At 49.5% G+C, this 22,589-nt stretch overlaps 1 protein-coding gene across 7 annotated transcripts in view; it reads right to left on the bottom strand.

Moving 5' to 3' along the window:
* LOC100502361 (callose synthase 3) overlaps positions 1 to 22,589 on the bottom strand; it is a 93,405-nt gene that overhangs the window by 56,134 nt on the left and 14,682 nt on the right. For all 7 annotated transcript variants that reach the window (XR_004852581.1, XM_020539334.2, XM_035962483.1 and 4 more), the window contains 12 exons: positions 20,852 to 20,978; positions 20,265 to 20,402; positions 20,090 to 20,166; positions 19,951 to 20,029; positions 19,734 to 19,847; positions 19,438 to 19,552; positions 11,172 to 11,506; positions 3,777 to 3,829; positions 3,585 to 3,645; positions 1,478 to 1,559; positions 1,360 to 1,409; positions 1,095 to 1,181 (listed from right to left, as the gene is read on the bottom strand). Coding sequence is in view for 6 of the 7 variants with exons in the window: in XM_020539334.2 (XP_020394923.1) it covers positions 1,095 to 1,181; positions 1,360 to 1,409; positions 1,478 to 1,559; positions 3,585 to 3,645; positions 3,777 to 3,829; positions 11,172 to 11,506; positions 19,438 to 19,552; positions 19,734 to 19,847; positions 19,951 to 20,029; positions 20,090 to 20,166; positions 20,265 to 20,402; positions 20,852 to 20,978 (1,318 nt within the window). In the remaining variant the exon portion in view is untranslated. The remainder of the gene's footprint in view (positions 1 to 1,094; positions 1,182 to 1,359; positions 1,410 to 1,477; positions 1,560 to 3,584; positions 3,646 to 3,776; positions 3,830 to 11,171; positions 11,507 to 19,437; positions 19,553 to 19,733; positions 19,848 to 19,950; positions 20,030 to 20,089; positions 20,167 to 20,264; positions 20,403 to 20,851; positions 20,979 to 22,589) is intronic.

Here is a 22,589-nt window from a genome sequence, read left to right on the forward strand (position 1 = left end):
GTTGTTGTCATCCCCACAGACCACGAGACTTATTCCAACAACCTTGTCGTCCATGGCCACTTGACGAGGTTGGATATCGGACAGGCTAACCAGTATTTGGGCCATGGAGGCTAGGAGATTGTTGGTGGCAGTTGGCGTCGTGGCAAGTGCCTTGTTGTTCGACATGGTGGGGCAAGGGTGGTGATGGAACTGATGGGTAGCGTCGGGGTGGTGGTGGTGGGAGTGGGGGTGCCGCAGGGGTCGTGGTGGGGCCGCACAAGCACACATGATCTTGGCTTAGAGTACCAAGATGTTAGGAATTAGGGCAAGATTATAGCAGAACAGGGAGAGAGACCCCTGACCTGCGGCACGCTTTAGGGTTTGTTTGGGACAATGGAATTGGAGGGGATTGAGGGGGCTAGAATAGGAAGGGGATCCTAGCACCCTCAATCCCCTTCAATCCCCTTGCTCCCAAAACATGCCCTTAAGGGTTGTTTCTTCTCTGCCTTTTGCTATCGTAGGTCCCAACTATAGCCTAGTCGCCTAGACAGGACTCCTAACTTGATCCTTAAGAAACTCAAACAAATCTAAACCTTCCAAAGATATTAACTAGCAATATTATCTAATTATTTTCTATCAATATCTATGTCAGCCACAACTCCTGGGCCTCTCCTGTCGTCGGTTGGGCTAAAGAAGGCGCCAGCTGGGCCCCACTAGACATGGGCCAGCGCTTGTAGTGCTTGCCTAGAAAAGCATCGACAACAAAGTCATAGATCTATTTAGGGTAATCTATAACGTTCTAGATATATTTTTTAGTTACTCCTGACCTCTGAACGTATTGAGCACATTCCATTCACCAGAATTAATTAAACAAACAGCAAAAAAATCCTTTCTCAGGGTTAGGGACTCAAGTACTAGGATTTACCGCATGGGTTATTCCAAGATTCTAATAAAAACATTTCCTCTATTTTACCAGTAGTGGACAACTGTTAATAATCTTCATTAAAACAAATTGAAGTGTTGTTGCTTCCTATATTCGCTAGATAATTTCTGCCATAAATAAATCTGAAAATATTTTTCCAAGGTATGTAGAAAAAGGTCAACAAGAACAATACCTCTCCGAGCCGTTGGAAAGCACCGTAAATTCCACCAAGTAGAGTGGAGAAGATTGTATACCAAATTTGTGTATCCATGAAATATACCTGTAAAGAAAACAAAAAATGCACGAAAATCAATGTCGTCCTCTAGACTGTTCGAGTCCACATAATACACATTTATTTAATAGGAGAAAAACAATTGAAGTTCCTATTTTCAGAAGAAAACAATATGTGTGGTTATAAGGCCTTAAAATCTAGAGAAAAGGAAAAGAGAAGATCCTACCAGAATGATTGGAGCCCAAATTGCAATAACAACACCGATATTGCTCTTTTCTGCAAAATAAACTTTGGTGTCAGTATAATTGAATGAGCACGAAATATTGTTCGAAAAACATGCATACCTCTTGGGAAAAATTCATGCCACCGAAACGTATGTATGGGGGTCTTCATGATAACCTTGGTGGGTTCAACAAGAGGTTTGATCTATAGGAACAAACATAATTGAGTTGGAGACATAGTTTCAAAAACATGTGTTTGAAATAATAAATAACAATCAGTTCAATTATCTCTTACTAGCTTACACATAGATGCCATTTACTGCTATGAATATATATACACACACAAAGAGAGAAGTGATATTCATCACCTGAACTAGCCTACCAACGTTGATGCAAATGGAGGTAACTGTCTCGTGTCCTGGGAAGCTGTCCAGCGGCCTCTCAAGTATGGTGGTCTGGGTATTCTCAACCTGGAGATGTTTGGATGGGCCCTACGTGCCAGGTGGCTTTGGTTACAAAAGACTGACGCGTCAAGGCCATGGGCTGGTCTCCCTATCCGAGTGCATCGTAATGCAAAGGCCCTCGTTGATGTGGCTATTACCTCAGTGGTAGGCAGTGGTGAATCTGTGAAGTTCTGGTCTGATCGTTGGCTCCTTGGTAAAACTGTGGCTGAACACTGTCCAACCCTTATCCAAGTGATTTCTAGAAGGGCTTTAAAGCGAAGAACAGTAGCTGAGGGGCTCACAAATCGTCAATGGGTGTCAGATATTCGGGGAGGATTGTCTGTAACGGTCCTAGTAGAGTATCTGCAGCTATGGAACTTGGTTGATGGGGTAGTTCTGCAACCTGACATCGCAGACCAACACATCTGGTGCCTCTCTGCTCATGGTACTTATTGTAGCAAATCGGCCTATGATGCTCTCTTTGTTGGCTCTATCCCTTTTGGCCCTTGGCGACGTGTCTGGAAGACCTGGGCCCCCTTAAGATGCAAATTCTTTGTATGGTTGGCAATCAAAAACAGGGTTTGGACAGCTGATCGACTTGCAAAAAGAGGTCTGCCCCATCCAGTTGCTTGCCCTCTGTGTGATCAGGCCGAGGAAACCATCCAGCATATTCTTGTCTCCTGCGTGTTCGCTCGGCAGATATGGACGTCCATGCTACACAATTTAGGCCTCCTTGCCATTGTGCCTCAGCATGGATGCACTCGTTTCTCAAATTGGTGGTGCCAAAGTATCAAGAAAGTGGAGAAGAGTCTAAGAAAAGGTCTTAATTCCTTGATCATTTTGGTTGCTTGGGAGATTTGGAAGCACCGTAATGCTTGTGTTTTTGAGGGGGTTGTGCCCTGCACCCAGCGAGTTCAGAGTGCTGTGATTGAGGAGGGCAACGTCTGGTGTTTGGCTGGTGCATCAGCTCTGCAGGACCTCCTGCTGCGCCAGCTCCCTAGGGGACCTTAGCAGTTTTCCTGCTGGTAGTCGTTTTTGGTCGGGTTGTTACCTTGTGTGTGTGTGGTGCGTTGTGTTATTGCCGGAGGGGTCTCGGCCTAGGGGCCTTTGTAATTAGGGGTTGACAAGTCTTGTCTCTCCTATGTTCTTTTTTTCTTCTTAATATAATGACACGCAGCTCTCCTGCGTTTGTTCAAAAAAAAAATTAAACCACCCCCGAACCAGCCACAATGGCGCGCGCCCCCGCTCGACCATGCATCGTCTGGCTACGGCCCCCGTTCGCGCGCCCGCTCGGCCTAATCCCGCTAATCGCGCCTTCACATGTTGCGCCTCTATCGATAATTCCTCTGCCACGCCGACCAACCCACCGCTATGCCTACCCCCGCCGCTCGCGACGTTCGCAATGGCTGAAGTAACCCTTAAATGGCTGAATTAACCCTTGAATGGCTAGATATTTGTTCCTGTTGTACGTTGAAATAAACATTGAATGGCTGAAGTAACCCATTAATGGCTGAATATTATGTCGCATCTTAAGAATATATTTGCTTATATTATGTTATATCTTAATAATACCAAAGTGAACTTCAACGTACCGGTTATGTGAATCTTCAAAAAAATAATAAATAATAACTAACAGTAGCATGAATATGTTAAATGACTACAGACGGCTTCAATTTGAAGGCACACCTATAGTCGTATGTTTGGCTACCAAACACATGGTATTGACTTCGTTGAATTGATGATTGTTCAAATAAACCATGGCAAAACAAAATTGTGTATAGAAGTACCTCCACGTAGTAGCTAAATGCAAACTTTATCAAGAGAAGAGCAATCCAGAACATGGTGTACCTAAAAACACAAATCGAGATCATTGTATTAAATTAGAAGATAATAAAACTGATACCTATCTTTCTAATTAAAATAGTTTTGCTAAATAAGCTGCAACCATGCACATGCACACAACAAAGCATGTATCTTACATGAAAAGTGAGAAAGCACTTTCATGCATCCCCCTACCAACAAACAGACGAGGCTGCACGAAGACACACAGCATTAGTTCATGATGTTCAACTATAGTCAGCATTATGAAAAACTTACACATTAGTTCCAGCATAGAAACCAATAAGTAAAATAATGTTAATTACCTAAAAGTAAATTGTCCCAAAAGGTATCTTTCATAATACAAAAGGTTATTTAAGTAAAAAATCTACAATTTTTTAAGTTAGCATCCATCATCTTGGTTGCTACATTTTTTCTGGAATACACAAAAGAGCTTGCACATCATTATATTATTGGGTTTTTTAAATTGGTGCCCTTAGTTTTGGTGGTGTGCTCACCTATACCCTTAGTCGTGTTTTTTGCTCAGTTGTGTCCTTCTGTTCTATAGCACTGGAAGGGCACAGCTGAGCAAAAAACACGACTAAGGGTATAGTTGAGCACACCACCAAAACTAAGGGCACCAATTTAAAAAACCCATTATTAAATAGGAGTCTAATAAATACCCATAGAAGCCTATTAAGGCATGATTTTAGACTATATGAGATGTGACGTCGTCACTACTTCACATAACACATGAGAAAGGCATATTAGTTTGGAAGGTCAAGTAGTGCCCAGGAAAAATAACTTTCAGTATTTATGATCAATGCTACATAGAGACGAATATTGATGACAATGTTAGCCATAGAATCAAAGCAAGATGGATGAAGTGGCGTCAAGAATCCAACGTTCTATATTACAAGAGGGTACCACAAAAGATAAAATAATCTAATGTCTAGCTAATAAATGTTGCAAAAATATGTATCTTACGTTGGATTTTATGGCCATGGAAGAAGGAATTGAGTCCAGAACGATGATGTATGTGATAGGCTAGAGTAGCATCAATTGAAGAAAAGGTTGTCCAACACTGGTTGAGATGGTGGACATGTCCAACAGAGACCTCCAGAGGCACTAGTGTGTAGTGCAATCCTAAGGCATGATAGTGTTGGAAACCCTAGCCCATAGAGTGGGTTGAGTGTTGTATGTATTAGTAAAAAGAGTTATATGGGCTAGACCAAGGCCCGTTACACTTAGACATGATACAACAGAGAAAACAATAATCTACCCCCGCCCCCAGTCGAAACTCTAGTCGTGACAGATGTTGAGACTAGACCGAAATCCAAGAACAACGAGGAGGGAAGACCCTTGGTGAAAATGTCGGCAAACTACAAGCTTGTCAAGACATGATGGACGCAGACGACCCTGACAGTAACGCGCTCAGGGATGAAGTGAAGGTCGACCTCGACATGCTTCGTGCGCTGATGCGGGACAGGGTTGACAGAGAGGTAGAAGGCGCTGACATTGTCGCAGTAGACCAGCGTGCTCCTAGTGTGGGAAATGTGAAGCTCCTAGAGAAGCTGACGCAACCAGCTCGCCTCAGCCATGCCATTAGCAATAGTCCGGTATTCGGCCTCAACATGACAGGTTGACGCTTAGAGAACCAAGAGATGAGGTTGGCCCCAAGCCCCCAACAAATACCGCATAGCAAAGGTAGACCAGCGGGTATCTAGGCACTCAGCCCAGTCAGTGTCTGTGTAGACGATCAACTCATGTGTGGAGCGCTGAAGGTGGAGACAGTATTTAACAATACCCTGAAGGTACCGAAGGATCCGCTTCATCACGCTCCAGTGTGAATCACAGGGATCATGAATGTAGAGACAGATCTATTGGACAACATGCATGATGTTGGGCCTGGTGAAGGTGAGATACTGAAGAGTGTCGATAAAGTTGCGGTAGACAGTGGGGTCACTCATAGGAGCACAGTCACCAGAGAGCTTGGCATGCGTGTCCACCGGGGTCAAACAGGGCTTGCAATCTAGCATGCCAGCACGCTCGAGGATATCTAGGGTATACTGTTGCTGCTGGAGAAATAGGCCCAGAGCGACGCTCAACAACAATCCCCAGAAAGTGGTGAAGATGAGTCAAATCCTTCATGGTCAACCCATGTTGAAGGGCGGTGATGATCCGGTGTAGGAGGCCCGAAGAGAAGGCAATGAACACGATGTCATCAACATAAAATAGGAGGTACACAGTGTCACTAACACACTGGTAGATGAACAAATATGTGTGCGACTTGGCCTCAGCAAAACCAAGGGAGAGAAGATATGTGGCAAAGCGGCTATAAAGTAAGAGGTACACGGTGTCACTATCGCATTGGTAGATGAACAGATATGTGGCAAAGCGGTTGTACCAAGCTCGGGAGGCTTGCTTCAGACCATAGAGGGCTTGTTGAGCTTGCGGACCATATCGGGGTGAGTAGGGTCAACAAAGTCGGCAAGCTGACTAGAGTAGACAATCTTAATGAGAGTGCCATGAGAAAACACATTCTTGACATCCAACTGATGACCTGACCAAGAACAAGAGAGGGCCAAAGTGAGAATTGCAGAGATGGTAACAGGCTTCAAGACGAGACTGAACGTCTCATCGTAGTCAACGGCAGGACACTGAGTGAAGCCTCGAAGAACCCAGCAGGCTTTGTACCTGTCTAGAGAGCCATCTGCCTTCTGCTTATGTGTCCTGACCCACTTGCCAGTAACCACATTGCCGCCTGGAGGACGAGGCACTAGATCCTAGGTGTGATTGGCAACGAGGGACCAGTATTCATCTTCCATAATGCGGTGTCAATGAGGATTGGCAACGGCGCTATGGACAGAAGACAGCATGGGGAGACCGACAATAAGGAGGTCATGGAGAGGACGAGTCGATTGATAGGGTGAAGGACCCCAACGGTCTATTGGGTCACAATCGGGTGAATGTGGCGAGGGTCGCGATGAAGGGGGTGATACACCACCGGCTCGACGCTAGAGTGGGCGGTGTACCCACCCGGGCACATCGATGATAGACATGTACAAGTTGGGTGTAGCAGCGAGGAGCCAATGCAAACAAGGGCACTAGAGAAGGCCAGGGGCAGGGCCCAGCAGGGGTCAATAGGGTGGCACACGAGTCAGTGAGGGGCGGCATGGCAGCCTAGAGGGAGTCTAGGGGCACTGGTGCCACAGACCAAAGCAATGTGAGAGAACTTGCACGGAGAAAAACAAAGGATAGCTAACCATAGGGCACCACGAAGTCAGAATTATGAATAAAATCCAAATCGGGAAGTGAGGTGATGGTGGGCTGATAGTCGAGAAGGGGAAATCTATCTCAGCAAAGATGACGTGATGGGAGATCAAGAGACGATGAGGGGTGAGGTCAAGACAAAGGTACCGTTTGTGATCAGGAGAGTACCCGTGGAAGACGCGGTGGGCAGAGAGAGTACCAAGCTTATGGGGAGCAGAGCTAGAAAGGTCGGGGTAGCACGCACACCCAAAAACATGAAGATGGTCATAGGAGGGAGTGGTGCTAAAAAGGGCAACACGGGATGTAGATGCACGAGTCTTCGTAGTAGGAAGACGATTAAGAAGGTGGGTGGCGGTGTGGAGGCTCTCAGCCCAGTAGCAAGCAAAAATATAGGCCTGAAATAACAGGGAACGCTTGACATTGTTAGTAATGTGAATCATGCACTCAGCCTTGCCATTCTAAGAGAAAAGTGTAGGGGCAGGACATTAGGAGCTGGACTCCATGTGAGGAAAAAAGGACCGAGAGGAGTTATAAAACTCACGACTATTGTTACACTTGACAGCTTTGATGGTGCAATCAAACTGAGTGGAAACCCAAGCGAAAAAGTGGAGAAGAGTCGCAAAAGTATCAGACTTCGAACGCAAAGAAAAAGTCCAGGAATAATGAGAATATCGTCAAGAATCATCAGATAATATTTATAACTCGAAACACTAGTAACAGGAGAGGTCCATAAATCATAGCGTATGAGATCAAAATTGTACATAGCCTGAGAGGGGCTAGAGAAAGGAAGTCGAACATGATGACCTAACTGACAGGCGTGGCATAGATGCTCAAGGGTGCCCCTAGTACAAGAAAAGACTGAACCACTACACAGCTTGGACAACACAGCTAGGCTAGGATGTCCGAGTCAACGATGCCAAGTACTGGATGTAGTGGAAGTAGTCAGAGCATGCGGCTGTGGCGAGGACGAAGGCGGTGATGTAGCAGAAGCAGGATATGGTGAGGTGGACATAGGCAGCCACAGGGTGTACAGGGGCCAGAGCTATCACAGCGCGCGAGAAGACCCCGGGTAGCGAGATCCTTCACGAAGAAGCCAAAAGGATCAAACTCAATAAAGCAAGAGTTATTTGTGGTAAAATGGCAAATAGATAAAAGCTTTTGAATGGTATGTAGGGGCGACAAGGACATTGCAAAAAGATGAAAAGGTCGAGGAAGAATCAAATCACCTACAGAGATGACCAGAAGAATGTTTCTATTGCCAACAATGATAGGTAAAGGAGTGGGCGGGGGAGGTGGGTAGAAAGAAGAGAGTATACCAGTGTTCGGAGTGGTGTGGTAGGAGGCACCGAAATCAGCAACCCAGTCGGTGATAGCGGGAGGAGTTAGGGTCATCATGTTGAAGGAGTTAGCAAGAGATTGTCAATCCAACCCACCAGGCCTCGGGTTCCGGGACAGAGCGGAGTGGGGTGGCAGTGGTAGAAACGAGGCCTGAGGTGCTGGTGGCGTAAAGGTAAGGTGGCCAAGGGGATACCCCAAACCAGGCACTGTCAAGTGAGTCGACTGGGTGGAAGCAGACGCTAGGGAGGCCACCTAGGGACGAGACAGGCCACATGGTGATGCGGTCAGTCAACAAGTTGTAGATGAAGGGCCAAGGGATGTCCTCCTGGCCACCACCACGGCTGCCCTTGCACCGACGGCGACCACCACCCTGGACCTCGCACCCCCTAGCCCTAGGCTGGTGGGGAGAACACCTAGAGCCATAGACTGGAGGCACAGACAAGCGCAATGGAACAGGGCGGACGCAAGGTCTGGCCCTCGAGGGTGGAGCAGTAGAGAACAGTAGCGGTGTCCAAGGTTATTAAGGCGTTAAGGCGAGTTAGGCGTGCGGCGAGGCAACGCCATATGAGCATCACCTAGGCGAGGATATGCAAAAAAAAACCTAACATCTAACACTTGCAATAGCAAAATTGGTAAGGTTAGATAATACAAGCCTTTTTATTGTCCATGCTTGGTATGTACTCTGCACTTCTCTTTTCCTATTTGTTGTTCTTGTAGCATCCATGATCCTTGGCAGATAGGTTGCACGTCTGTGTTTGGTAAGGAGATGTTGTATCTTGTGCCGGTGTCGGAGCGAGGAGGGCCCCTTAGTGAGCTCCTCGTGGATGAGGTCATTGTGGACCTTGTGGAAGGATAGGAACGGGACCGAGTGAATGGTCCAAGTACATAGGTGATTGTAGCGCTCGTTGAGGGCACGGAGAAGGTTGAGGATGAGCATGCGATCAGAAACGGGCTCCTCGAGGTCACAGAGGGAGACCACCATGCCCTTCATCTGGCGGCAATACTCGATGACGGAGAGGTCGACCTGGACAAAGATCTAAAAGGCAGCATCGTGGTGAAGAGTGTGAGCCTCACTATTGCCGAGGAATAGCTCATCGATGGCAACCTAGGGATAGGCCTCACAAGCAACTCAATGTTGACGATCCCAAGGATCCACAAGAGGACCACACTATCCATGTGCAGCTAGAAGACGACAGTGAGGGATGCGGTGTCGGCGAGAATGTGGTCGTCCAGGGCGTAGCGCTAGGTGAGGAGGATGAGGTCACGCCAACAGGTGTAGGTGGAGGAAGTCGAGTCAAGGATAACAGGGAGAAGAGAGCATATATTCTGGACACCCACCGCCTGGGCACGAAGGTTGGCGATGACAACGGCCTCATTCTCCCAAGTAGTGGCATCAGCAGTGAGGGCTATGGGCAAGGTGGGAGTGAGGGGCAGCAACATCTGAGGGCAGGAACAAGGCCGGAAGAGAGGGATCAAAGCCGAGGCCTGCTAGGCTCGAGCCCTAGCCGGCGGCGCCCAGACTAGAGAGGGTTGAGCCGTCTCCCTGGGCTCGTGGACGATCTCTTGAAGCTCGACAGTGATGGTGCCGAAGAGCCAGGACATGACGATGTTGTCGTGCCTATAGCAGGACAGGGTGTTGGAGACGACATCAAGGACGTGACCATCAAGGGCGTAGCGACAAAGCGTCAGCAGCATGAGGTCACACCAGTGCGTATAGTGGGTGGAGAGGGGATCCAGAACAACCATGACGAGGGAGCGGATGTTCTGGACAGCAACTACCTGCGCGTGGAGATTGGCCACCTTGGCGGTCTCGTAGGTGCCGATGACATCGGGGATGGAGTGGTTTTTGTCCTGGTTGAAGGTTGCATCCTCCTCAGTGTCCTTCAATTGTCGCTCTAGGGCGACGAGGGCGGCCATCTTCTCCCACGCAAGCGCAGCAACACGCTCACAGGCGCGAGTGGCAGCGATGACGGCTCGCACCTTGGAGAGGGCTTCAAGCAGGGTTGCCTTCTCCTAGGCAGCAGTAGCCTGAGCGGCCTCGGCGACAGCTTGTTCGGCCTGGGCGCACTACGTCTAGAGGGTAGCAGCGTCGAGGTCGTCCATGGAGCAGATTGGAGCTGCTAGGGGAGGCCTAGTGGCAGGGCTAGAAAGAAAAGCAGAAGTTGTTAGGGGAAATCTAGGTCTCTAGATAGTAGATACCATGACAGAATATGAGCGGCTAGATATTGGATTGATGGTAGAAGTACAAGGGGTGTACAATATATAGGCAAGGATCGTCTAAGATTTATAGAGAGCACCCAATCAATGGAGATCCTTGCCTAATCTATGATCAACAACCATAGATACCAAGGCACATATGGCAAGCATGATCAACATATATGGCAGACATGATCAGTCTAATTACATATGTTAGAGTATTATGGGCCGTATGTGTGCTGGCCCATTAGGGTTCTATATTTTGTACCCGTTGCTATAGCTAGGGTTTGTTGTATTCTGCAATCTAGCATGGTACCAGAGCCTTGACTCCCAGTCGCCGCCGCCCGCCACCCCTCCCTTCCCCCAGCCGCCGCCGGCCACCTCTCCCCTCCTCCGGCGAGCTCTTCCCTCCTCTCCCTCCTCTCCCTCTCTCCTACAGGGCTGCGTTGGCCGCGCCCCCTCCTGCGCGCGGTGCGACCCCGGGGATGGCCCCCATGGCCGGGCCGTATGTGTGCTGGCCCATTAGGGTTCTATATTTTGTACCCGTTACTGTAGCTAGGGTTTGTTGTATTCTGCAATCTAGCAACATAGTCTAACACACAGAACTGGTATCATTGTATTAAGAGGTAAAAACTAGTATAAACACCGAGGTTTGGGTCAAGATAATAGAAAACCCGGTACACTGAAGTGAAATGATAATTCAGAATTAGGGGATGGATAGTGTATAATTTATTAAATATCAAGTTCACCTGAGACCACCACATGATGAACCTCACAAGCTTGAAGTCTGAACTTTCAAGGCTCCGACGTAGAAATGGAAGAAGAAAAAGTATAGCAGAAAGCATACTGGGTGACAAGTATATGACTACTGAAACAACAAATAGTGGCAGGTGGTTTCGACCATTTCCGAACCAGCTTTTGATAATTCTGATGATTCCAGTTGGATTTTCCCAGGTGTATGCATATGTAACTGGTAGTAGTACCACCCACAAGGCTGCCATTGTGAATTTTAGAACATATCTCAGCTTAACTGCAAATTCCATCGTTCGTCTGGCCTTCCAATTAAAGATAATATCAAGTGTAGCTGTAAAAACAGACGCAGTTATTCAAAGCAAAGCTATTTCGAACACTGTGATGATTATGACAGGATGATACAACAGGTTTATGTTCAGTGAAAGATCTTATTACTTCACAACTAGCTTGGGAAAATAAAAATGTGTGTTCCATATACTTTAATAATTAAAGAAATTCTTTTTTTTTGAAAACCGGCAAGAGAATTGCCTGTTATATTAAAAAGAAGATGAGCGCCTGCAAGGGCTAAAGTATACAAGTACACCACACTAGGGAAGGAGACATTAGGTATGGTGACACAAATGTCCCAAAACCAACCCCCTCTCCTTCCCCAAAACTTACAGCAGCCTTGCTAAATGCATTGCTCCTCCTAGAATCCACAGACGGATTTGCTCCTTAATCATCGCTATAGTCTGTGTCACCATGATTATCTACTAGGGTGACAAGCTGACAAAAGACCGAGATGGGCAAAATAAAAAAATGAATTGTCAACCAAGACCAACAGTGTTGTAATTACTATTGTAACGTTCTTGCTAGTATGTGGGTTTTAAATATATTGCCAACATACCACAACACTAAAAAAGGGCGTATCCAGTGTCGTAGGCTTCCCGCACTGTGCGGGGTCTGGGGAAGGGTATCTTTAAGCGTCAAGCCTTACCCGCATAATATGCAGAGGCTGAGGCTCGAACCCGGGACCTTCCGGTTACAGACGGTAGGCTCTATCGCTGCACCAGGCCTGCCCTTCTAACATGCCACAACACTAAAGAAAAAGATTCTAAAAAGAATGTTGAATCTTCTATGGTTCTTCAACCTAATCTGCAAACACATGTGCTACAAAGATATGAGAACCAACAATAATGGATTTGTGTATGTAATATGGCATAGTATATGTGGGAAACCCTAACCAGGTTGGGTGAGCATATATATATAAGCTGAGTAATTGGACCAAGCCTATTACACTGAGGGTATACAGGTAATTACACAAGGACTAACCCCGAAACCCTAACAATACTCTAACACCCCCCCCCCCCCGCAGTCACAATTCTATCATGTACAGATGTTGAGAGTGGAACGAAAATCGACGAAGACACTCAACGGCAGCCCCTTGGTGAAGATGTCGGTGAACTGCAGCGTGGTGGGGACGCTGAGAACCCGAACGTCACCGACAGCGACCCTCTCACGGATAAAGTGCAGATCGATCTCCACGTGCTTCGTGCGATGATGCTGCACGAGATTGGTGGAGAGGTAGACCGCGTTGACGTTATCGCAGTAGACGAGGCTGGCGCGCTGGAGGGGGCTGTGGAGCTCGTGGAGAAGCTGGAGTAACCAGGAGGCCTCTGCCACAACATTGGCCACAGCGCATTACTCGGCCTCCGCGCTGGAGCGGGAGACGATGAGATGCCGCTTGGCGACCAAGGAGACGAGGTTGGCGCCCAGGAACACGACATAGCCAGAAGTGGATCGACGCGTGTCGGGACAGCCGGCCCAATCAGTGTCGGTGTAGACCACGAGCTCTGACGTCGGGGATGGACGGAGGAGGAGGTCGTAGTCGAGGGAGCCGCGGAGGTAGCGCAGGATCTGCATGAGAGCGGTGAGGTGGGGCTCCCGGTGTGCATGTTCAAGCACACCTGCTGGACGGCGTAGCCGATGTCGGGCCTGGAGAAGGTGAGGTACTGGAGCGCGCCGGTCAGGCTCCGGTAAGACGTCTCGTCGGTGACTGGGGGCTCGTCGTCCACAGAGAGCTTCGCCTAAGTGTCGACAGGCGTGGAGCAGAGCTTGCAGTCGGACATGCCATCCCACTCCAGGATGTCGATGACGTACTGGCGCTGGTGAAGGAAGAGACCCTGAGGCCAGCGTTCGGAGGTGATGCCGAGGGAGTGGTGGAGGAACCCTAGGTCCTTCATCGCGAACTCCCGCTGTTGGGTGATGATCGTGCGCTGTAGGCGATCGACGGTGGATGTCGTAAGCACAATGTCGTCGACGTAGAGCAGGAGGTAGAAGATGTCATCGTCGCGCCGGTAGATGAAGAGTGGTGTGTCCGACTTGGCCTCGATGAAGCCGATGGAGGCCAAGTAGGAGGCGAAGCGACTGTACCAGGCCCGTGGCGCCTGCTTTAGGCCGTAGAGGGAGCGGTTCAGCCGGCAGACCAGATCAGGGCGAACGGTGTCGACGAAGCCAATGGGCTGGCTGCAGTAGACAGTCTCCGTTAGAGTGTCATGGAGGAAGGCATTCTTGACGTCGAGCTGATGGATCGCCCAGTCCCGGGAGAGGGCGAGGGAGAGGACGGCGTGAACGATGGCGAACTTGACGACGGGGCTGAAGGTCTCGTCGTAGTCCACTCCGGGGTGCTGGGTGAAGCCCCGAAGGACCCAACGGGCCTTGCAACAGTCGCGAGAGCCGTCCGAGGTCACCTTGTGGCGAAAGAGCCACTTGCCGGTGACCACATTGGTGCCTGGAGGACACGGCACCAGGTCCCAAGTGTGGTTGGCCAGCAGGGCCGCGTACTCCTCCATAGCACGACGCCAGTGTGGGTCAGCGAGGGCGGTAGCGAACACAGGAGGGGACCAGGGAGGCGTCCGGAGGAGTGACGGTCATATCAGCGGCCAGAATCAGGCGATCGACGGGGCGAAGAACACCGAAGGCGCGCCGAGTCACTATCGGGTGGACGTGCCCGGGGTCGCGGTGGATGGCGACCGGGTGATACACAGGCAGCGCAGAGCGGGCCGCCGGGACGTAGGGGGCCGCGGACGTGGCCGGCTCGCGGCGGTGATAGACGACGGCGGGGTCGACATAGCAAGTTGCGCTCGTCGACGGGCCTAGGTCCGTGGGTGCCGAGGGAGTGGGCGCCCGCAGAGGTGGTAGACGAGGGCGGGATCGGCGAAGCGAGTCGCGCTCGTCGACGGGGCCGCGCAGGTCGCGGGAGGACTCGACGGGGCCGCACGTGGCGCGGGAAGAGGCGTGAGTGGAGGGTGTCGGGGTCGCACGCGGTGCAGGCAATGGCGCGAGGCAGGGTGCCTGGGTGGAGGGGTAATCAGATCGGACTCAAGAAGGGAGTCGAGATCGGTGGGTGTGAAGGAGTCAGCAAGATCTCCCTGCTTGGGCGATCAAGGCAATTGACATATTAAGGAGAGCTTTCCTTTGGAAAGGTGGGAAAGAAATCAAGGGAGGGCAATGTTCTTTGGCTTGGAGTAAAGTCACTCGTCCTAAAGAATTGGGTGGTCTTGGTCTTTTTGATTTAAAATTGTCTGGTTGGGCTCTTAGAGTCAGGTGGCTTTGGTTGCAGAAATCAGATCCTGGGAGGCCGTGGGCTGTTTTTCCGCTTCATTTCACAAAGGAAGTGGTTTGCCTATTCAATTCTGCTGTGTATACTGAGATTGGAAATGGTTTAAACACACTCTTTTGGACTGATAAATGGCTGCATGGGCACTGCATCCAAGAGCTTGCCCCTGCAGTGTTTGCCTCTATTCCTAGGAAGGTTACCAAAAGTAGATTGGTTAAGGATGCCTTGACTAATTTGAGTTGGGTTCAAGATGTTCAGGGAGCTCTTTCCTATGCTTTCTGGGTGCAGTTTTTGGAATTGGCTGAGATCCTGGAAGGTACCTTGCTGCAGCCCAATGTGCAAGATCGTCATGTTTGGAGGTTTTCTAGTTCCGGTGAATATTCTTCAAAATCCGCTTACACTGCTATGTTCCATGGCTCGGTGTTTTTCAAGCAGGCTGATCGAATTTGGAAGACATGGGCCCCTAGCAAATGTCGGTTTTTTCTATGGCTTGTGGGTCACAACAAATGTTGGACAGCAGATAGATTGGCTAAAAGAGGATTGACTCAGTCGCTTCTTTGCCCGCTCTGTGATCAACATGATGAGACTATCAACCATCTGCTGGTGGGCTGCTCCTTTGCGCGTCATTTCTGGTTTGAGTTGCTCAGGCCTTTTGGTTTGCAGGACTTCCTTCCAGGACAGGATATAGATGATTTTGATCACTGGTGGTGTTTCAATAGTGCTCGGCTGGGTGGGCTGAGTAAGAAGGGCTTTGACTCCTTGGTCGCTTTAGGCGCTTGGATGTTGTGGAAGCATAGAAATGGTGTTGTCTTCAATGGTTCCCATCCAAACTTGGTGGTGGTCGTTCGGTTGGCCAGGGAGGAAGCTTTCTTGTGGTCTTTGGCTAGGGCTAAGGGTTTTTCTTACCTCCTAGCTCAAAGTCGGGTGATTTAGTTTTCTGTTTTAGTGTTGGGGTGTCTGTCAGCTGACAAACACTCTGTCCCTGCCCCTGCTCCAGATGTTGTTTCTGGCTAGGTGGGGTTCGGTGTGTGTGTGTGTGTTGTACTGTCTGTTCGGGGTCTTTTCCCCTTTTCTTCTTAATACATTGACGCGCAGCTCTCCTGCGTGTTCGAGAAAAAAAAGAGTCAGCAAGGGGAAACACATCTTTGTCGAAGACGACGTGACGGGAGACGATGATGCGGTGTGAGGCGAGGTCAAGACAACGATACCCCTTGTGGTCAGGGGAGTAGCCAAGGAAGAGGCACCGAGTGGAGCGAGGAGATAACTTATGAGGAGCGGTGGCGGAAGTGTTCGGATAGCAGGCACAGCCGAACACGCGAAGGTGGTCGTAGGAGGGGGTTGTGTCGTACAAGGCGAAGTGGGGAGTAGGGTGGCTCACCGCCTTCGAGGGAAGGCGGTTGAGGAGGTGGGTGGCAGTGTGCAAGGCCTCTGCCTAGTAGCTAGCAGGTAGAGATGCCTGGAAGAGAAGACATCAGATCATATTGGTGGTGGTGCGTATCATGTGTTTGGCCCAGCCGTTCTGGGCAGAGGTGTAGGGACACGAGAGACGCAACTGGATGCAATTGATGAGAAAGAAAGGACGGGAGGCGTGGTTGTCGAACTCGCGGCCATTGTCACACTGCAGGGCACGGACCGGGCGACGAAAATGGGTGGATCAGGCGAAGAAGTGTGTGAGGGTGGTGAATGTGTCAGACTTCAACCGAAGATAAGTCCAAAGAAAATGGGGAAAATCATCCAAAATCATCAAATAGTAGTTATAACTAGAAAGACTGAGTACACGGGAGGTCCAGAGATCACAATGAACCAGGTCAAAAGCCTGCTCAGCCCGAGAAGAAGTAGTGAATGTGAGACGAGTATGTCGGCCTAACTGACAAGCATAACAGAGGCCCTCAAAATGTCCCCTACTACATGAAGAATCTAAGCTGCTGGTAAGCTTGGTCATGACGTCAGGTCCTGGGTGGCCGAGACGACGATGCCAAATGGTGGAGGTGGTGGTGGAGACCAGGACTGAAGGTGGAGACGCGCCGGTGGAGGAAGGCCGGAGCGTGTAGAGGGGCCAGCGCTGTCACATCAGGCGAGAGGGGTCCTAGTCGCCAGATCCTTCACAGAAAAATCAAAAAGGTCAAACTCAATGGAACAAGAATTGTCGGTGGTGAACCGACGGACAGAAAGGAGATTATGGGTGATGTGAGGGTCTACGAGAACATCATTGAGATAGAACGGCCCAAGGAGAACCGAGGCACCTACTGAGGTGACCGGCAGATTGGAACCGTTTCCAACGACAATCGAGGTGGGATGGGAGTAATGAGGTGGATGGGAGCGAGATAGCATGCCTGCAGTGGGGGTGGTGTGGTAGGAGGCACCGAAGTCGATGACCCAATCAGATGAGGGTGGGGCCAACGCCATGGTGCTTATAGGCGGTGGCGAGGGAGGCTGGGCCCAGGCTCCAGCTTGCGGGGACCAGGGAGTCATGGTGGGGGTACCCGGAGGGGGGAGCTGAGGCGGAGCCTGGGTCGTCGGAGGCACGCCGTATGGAGGTATGTCATAGGCAGACGTCTGAGGTGCGCCATAAGGGGGGCACAGTCAGGAGAGCCGGCACCAGAGGACGGGAGGCACTCGGGGCCTGACCCGGCCACATGGAGATGGTTCCGGTCCAAGGATTGTAGAAGGACGGCCAGCCCTAGCCAGTGGAACCTTCGCGGGTGGAGCCGCCACCCCCGCGCCCGCCCTTGCGGGGGCGACGCTCCGTCGGCGGTGGCAGCTGGACGAGGGACCGCAAGGGCCGCGGTAGGAGGCGAGGGGCCGGCCTTCCGGAAGACACCTGGCCGTCGGGAGGAGCGTTGTAGAGTGCCGAGGCCGGAGAGGGTGCCTCGGTCGCCATGGTGAGCTCCTCGAGGAGAAGCTCGTTCCGCACGGCATGGAAGGTGGGAAAGGGCACGGTCCTCTTGATGAGAGCCTTCAGGTGGCCATAGTGGGGGCTGAGGCCACGCATGAGGTTCAACACCAAGGTACGGTCGACCACCGGCTCGCCGAGGTCGCGGAGGGAGTCCGCTAGGACCTTCATCTGGCGGCAGTACTCCCCCATGGAGGGGCCCCCTGAGAGAACTGGTAGAACTGGGTGTCGAGGTGAAGGGCCCGAGCGTCCCGAATCCCGAGGAACTGTTCCTCGAGGGCGAGCCACACCTGTCGGTTGGTGTCTGCCTGGTCGCGAATGATGTCTTGTAGCTCGATAGTGATGGTGTCATGGAGCCACGAGAGCACCACACTGTCCATCAGGCACCAAGATGTGGTGGGTTGACCAGGTCGACGAGGACGTGGTCGGCGAGAGCATATTGCCAAAGCGTGAGAACCTGCCCCCGCCAACGAGGGTAGTGGGAGGACGCCGGGTCCAACACAATGGACACAAGGGACCGGATGTTGTGGAGTCCGACGACCTGAGCGTGGAGAGTGGTGACGTGGTCGACGTCGAGACCATGGGCAGCCTCGGGTGTGGGCGTGGGTGTCTCGTGGTCGACCGGAGGATGGCCGAGGAAGAGACGTTGCGCGGTGGCCATATGGGCGGTCAGAGCAGCGCACATGGCACGCTCGTGCTCTAGAGCGAGGGACGTGGCGCGCTGACGCTCCTGTGAGGCAGCCACGGTGGCCTGGATGGTGGCGATGGCGACGACAAGTGAGGAGTCGACGGCTGGCGCCGTGGAGGACTCGATGGTGGCAAGGCCGGCGGGTGCAGCGAGGGCGAGAAACCCCGACGGAGGCCCAGCGCCGGAGCGGCGGCATGACGGCCGGAGGAGGGGCGTCAAGCAGGGGCCTGAGGTCGGCGATGTAGGGGGCGCCCACAGTGAGCTCGCTGCGGGGGTCGTGGGGTAGAGGACGTTCGGCTGTTAGGCCGACCACAGCAAGGGAGGCGAACATGGCAGCAGCGCCCTCTGCCCGACCGACGACGGCTTGCACTGGTAGCCCTGTGGCGGCTGTGCGCGCGCCCAGGGGCATTGTGGCGGGTGGGGCGATGGCCTGGCCGGCGGTCACGGCCACGGCGGTGGCGCTGGGGCTGTCGCCGCCGATGGGGGACGAGGGGAGGGCCGCCATGGGGAGGTGGCAGCTGGGGCAGAGGATGTCGGCGCGGCCGGAGCAGAGGGATCTGGCGGCTTGCGAGGCCGGTGATGACGGCAGCGGGCGCGGGCGCGGCCGGGCTCGGGGTGGAGGAGGGGAAGGGCGGCCGGTGGGTGGCACCGGCGGCAGCGGCTGCTGGGCAGCGGCCGGGGTCGAGAGGGAGGGGAGAGAAAAGTGGAACTAACCTAGCTCTATACCATGTGGGAAACCCTAACCCTAACCGGGTTGGGTGAGCTTATATATATAAGCTGAGTAATTGGATCAAGCCCATTACACTGAGGGTATACAGGTAATTACACGGGGACTAACCCTGAAACCCTAACAGTACTCTAACAGTATAAAATGTCTATCATCCCATGGGATTTCATTTTATACCTACACTAAACATATGGGCATGGCAAAGCATACATATACTATGTCAAATATTAAAAAAATAAATTGTGAAAAGTAACCACGACTAAGAAAAATATAAGTTTTGTCCAAAAGAGGTTGCAAAAACAGTATAACTGGGGAACATCAAGACACTTTACCAGATCAATGCAAAGTTTACACACCTTGTCCAAGATTTAGTATAGCAGAAGTGATAAAGATACTCAAAACCTTCTTGAAAACAGCATAATCAAAAATACTGGCTAGTGAACCTCCGTCCCAAGCGAGAATTATCATAACCTACATGAAACAATCAAAATTAAATTAAAAACCTCAAATAACAGATTAGCTATACAACATCCAGCTAAGATGTTAAGTACCTTCCTGTAGAGTGTTTATTAAAAAATGCACTGAACCCTTCAAACGTCCAAAATAATGCAGCAAATGCTTATTGCAGAAGAAGGTAAATATAAATAAATACCTGAAGAGCTAAAATAAAGAAGCTCCAGAGTCTGTCAAAACTTCTGAATATGTGCCAAAATGAGCGTAGCTCAACGAAGTTGACCTTTCCCTTCTGTTTGCTGATCCTTGTGCTCTGAACAGCTCATTACATTAGATGTTGCTAGCCCAACAAAAACACGAAGATACCATGATGATATATGGTAAAATCCTAAGCTAAAAAACATAATCCAACTCACTTCATTTCTTTCATCAGGCTGACAAAAGAAGTCAGCATCAGCTCGCATAGGCCAACCAAGCCGAAAGCAGTCAGCAGACCTGCAATTTAACAATATAAAATCTAAAGAGCAAACAAATAAACTAAGAAAAAACTAGTACCAGAAGTACTCATTAAGATCATCATAGTTTCTCCACTCAGAATGATTCCCTTTCTCTCTTTTGCTCCTTTCAGCTTCCTGAAAAGTTGTAGTGAAAAACTGAAGTTCAGCACCAGAAGAAGAATAAAGCTCAACCGACACAACTGAATAACAGTCAAGAGCTGAGAGCAAACCACCTTTGCTATGGTATGGTAAATCGGTGTAACAACTTTCTTCAGAAAGGCTTCTTTCTCACCACCATAGGCCGGCTTCACATATTCACCCGTCAAGGCACTGACATTTCCAGCTAACATACCATACATTTCAAATGCCATCTATGACAATAACCAGAACTGTCAGGACCATCTTCGTTACGCTTTTAACATCCAAGACAAGTACTTGCAAAACAAATGTATGACTCATGCATTTTTCTTAAGAACAAATCTGTAGCCTTCTTAATTCACCTATTGAACTCTGAGAGCATTCCATGGATACAATATTAATTTTTCGCATAAAACTTGATAGGGTCCATTATATATGTCCGTAATAGAGCGTATAGTCACAGTAGATTGTGCTAAAATTTTAATATTAGCTACCTTTAAAATGTCGTATTTACCAAATTAGTTACATGAATGAACTCATCCAGTTGATGCCGCTCGAGTGTTCAAAATTTAACTATTCATCCTTAAGAACATTTCTTAAGTATTGATCTTAATATGCTTATTTATTTAAGAAAGAAAAAATGAATTAATGTAAGGGAGTTCATGTGTTGTTTAGATCGTACATGATGATATATGTAGCAAATGCACTCTGGCATAAAACGCAAGTTTGCAGCTTCACCCCAAATGAGAAGGTACAAGCCCATATACAGTAATTTTCGTTGTTGCATCTCCTGCTGAATTGTTGGCAACCTATTATCAAGACAGAACAAAGAATAAACAATGAGAAGGGATAAAGCAATCTACTAGAACAGGTTTCACTTCCTTTTTTAAAGATGGTACTACTTTGGTTTTAAACTTCAGTATTGGGTATCAGTGCTTAATTTTCCTACTTGTTACAGTAAGAAAATGAGAGACGAAAACAACTAATGGCTATACCCCCTGGGTTCAACTGATTTGGAATACTCACTACAGATGGGGACGGATTCCTCATAACTCAAGTGAAAAGGTTCCTTCTGGTGGAAGGACACCAGCAGGCTGGTCAATGATTATAGAGGGATTGCCATGCCAATTGCAGGGGACGAAAGAACCTTCCTCCTTTTGTCAGATGTTTGGAATAATACCCACCTGGCAACTGAGTTTCCAAGGCTTTTCTCTTATGCCAGAAATCGAAACTGCACTCTTCAGCAGTATCTGGCAAGCACTGATGTTCAGGAAATGTTCCACACACCGCTTTCGGTTGAAGCAGTTGAAGAATATAATTTGTTTCAGAGCAAAATTCACTCTCTTGTAAGCGGGATGCACGGAAATGATTCATGGCTGGTTGGGGGTGGCTCTTTTGAAACTGAGAAAGTCTACAGACGGAATTTTCAATGCATTTGCCCCCACCCACCCACCCACCCCCCCCTCCTTTCAAATGGATATGGAAATCCAAGATGTGCAAGAATGATCAAAATTTTCATTTGGTTATTTTTCATGGATAGACTTAATTCTAGAAATATGCTTAAAAGAAGAAATTTCCCGGTGGAGGGAGGTGACTACTGCTGTGTCATGTGCCGCTTGTGGTGTGAAGAGACAACTTAGCACTCGTTTTTTCAATGCCAATATAGCAATGCGTGTTGGGAATATCTGGGGATCAATTGGAACCACTCGGAGAGTTTCTTTCAGATGTTGGAAAAAGGCCAGAGATTCTTTTGGACTCCCTTTCTTCATGGAAATTTTTTCAGTGGCAGATTGAGAGATTTGGAAGGAAAGAAATAAAAAAAATCTTTAGCCAAAATGAGTGAGATGACCCATCCCAAGGGGGGCAGAATGCTATGCCAAAATTTTTTTTTTTGGGAAAACGCAGGAGAACTGCGCCTCAATATATTAAGAAGAAGAGATAAATCCAGATCAAAGAGATCTGGACAAATTACAAGGCCTCCTCATGGGGGCCAGAAACACAGCAAACTGAAAAAATCCATCAAACTAAACAACTCCCTAGTCTCCAGGAATTAGGGCAGCAAGGTATGAAAGACCCTTAGCCCCAGCCATCTCCCAAGACTGCCTCTCCTCCCTGGCTAAATTAATGGACAGATCTAAACTAGGAGTACAACCATCAAAAACACAACTATTACGATGCTTCCAGGTTATCCAAGCTCCTAAGGCCACAAGAGAATTAAGACCTTTACCACGGATACCAGAAGCCAACCCAGAAATCTGCTCCCACCAAGCCATAAATGAAGAATGTCCAGGCTGGGGAGCCAGTCTCTGAAACCCAAACGGTTTAAGAATAGTAAACCAGAATACTCTTGTGAACACACAGGAGACGAGGATGTGATCAATAGTTTCAGCTTCCTGGTCACAAAAGAGGCACCTAGCTGG

The sequence above is a fragment of the Zea mays genome, chromosome 1, assembly GCF_902167145.1.
Source record: "Zea mays cultivar B73 chromosome 1, Zm-B73-REFERENCE-NAM-5.0, whole genome shotgun sequence".
Lineage (NCBI taxonomy): Eukaryota > Viridiplantae > Streptophyta > Magnoliopsida > Poales > Poaceae > Zea > Zea mays.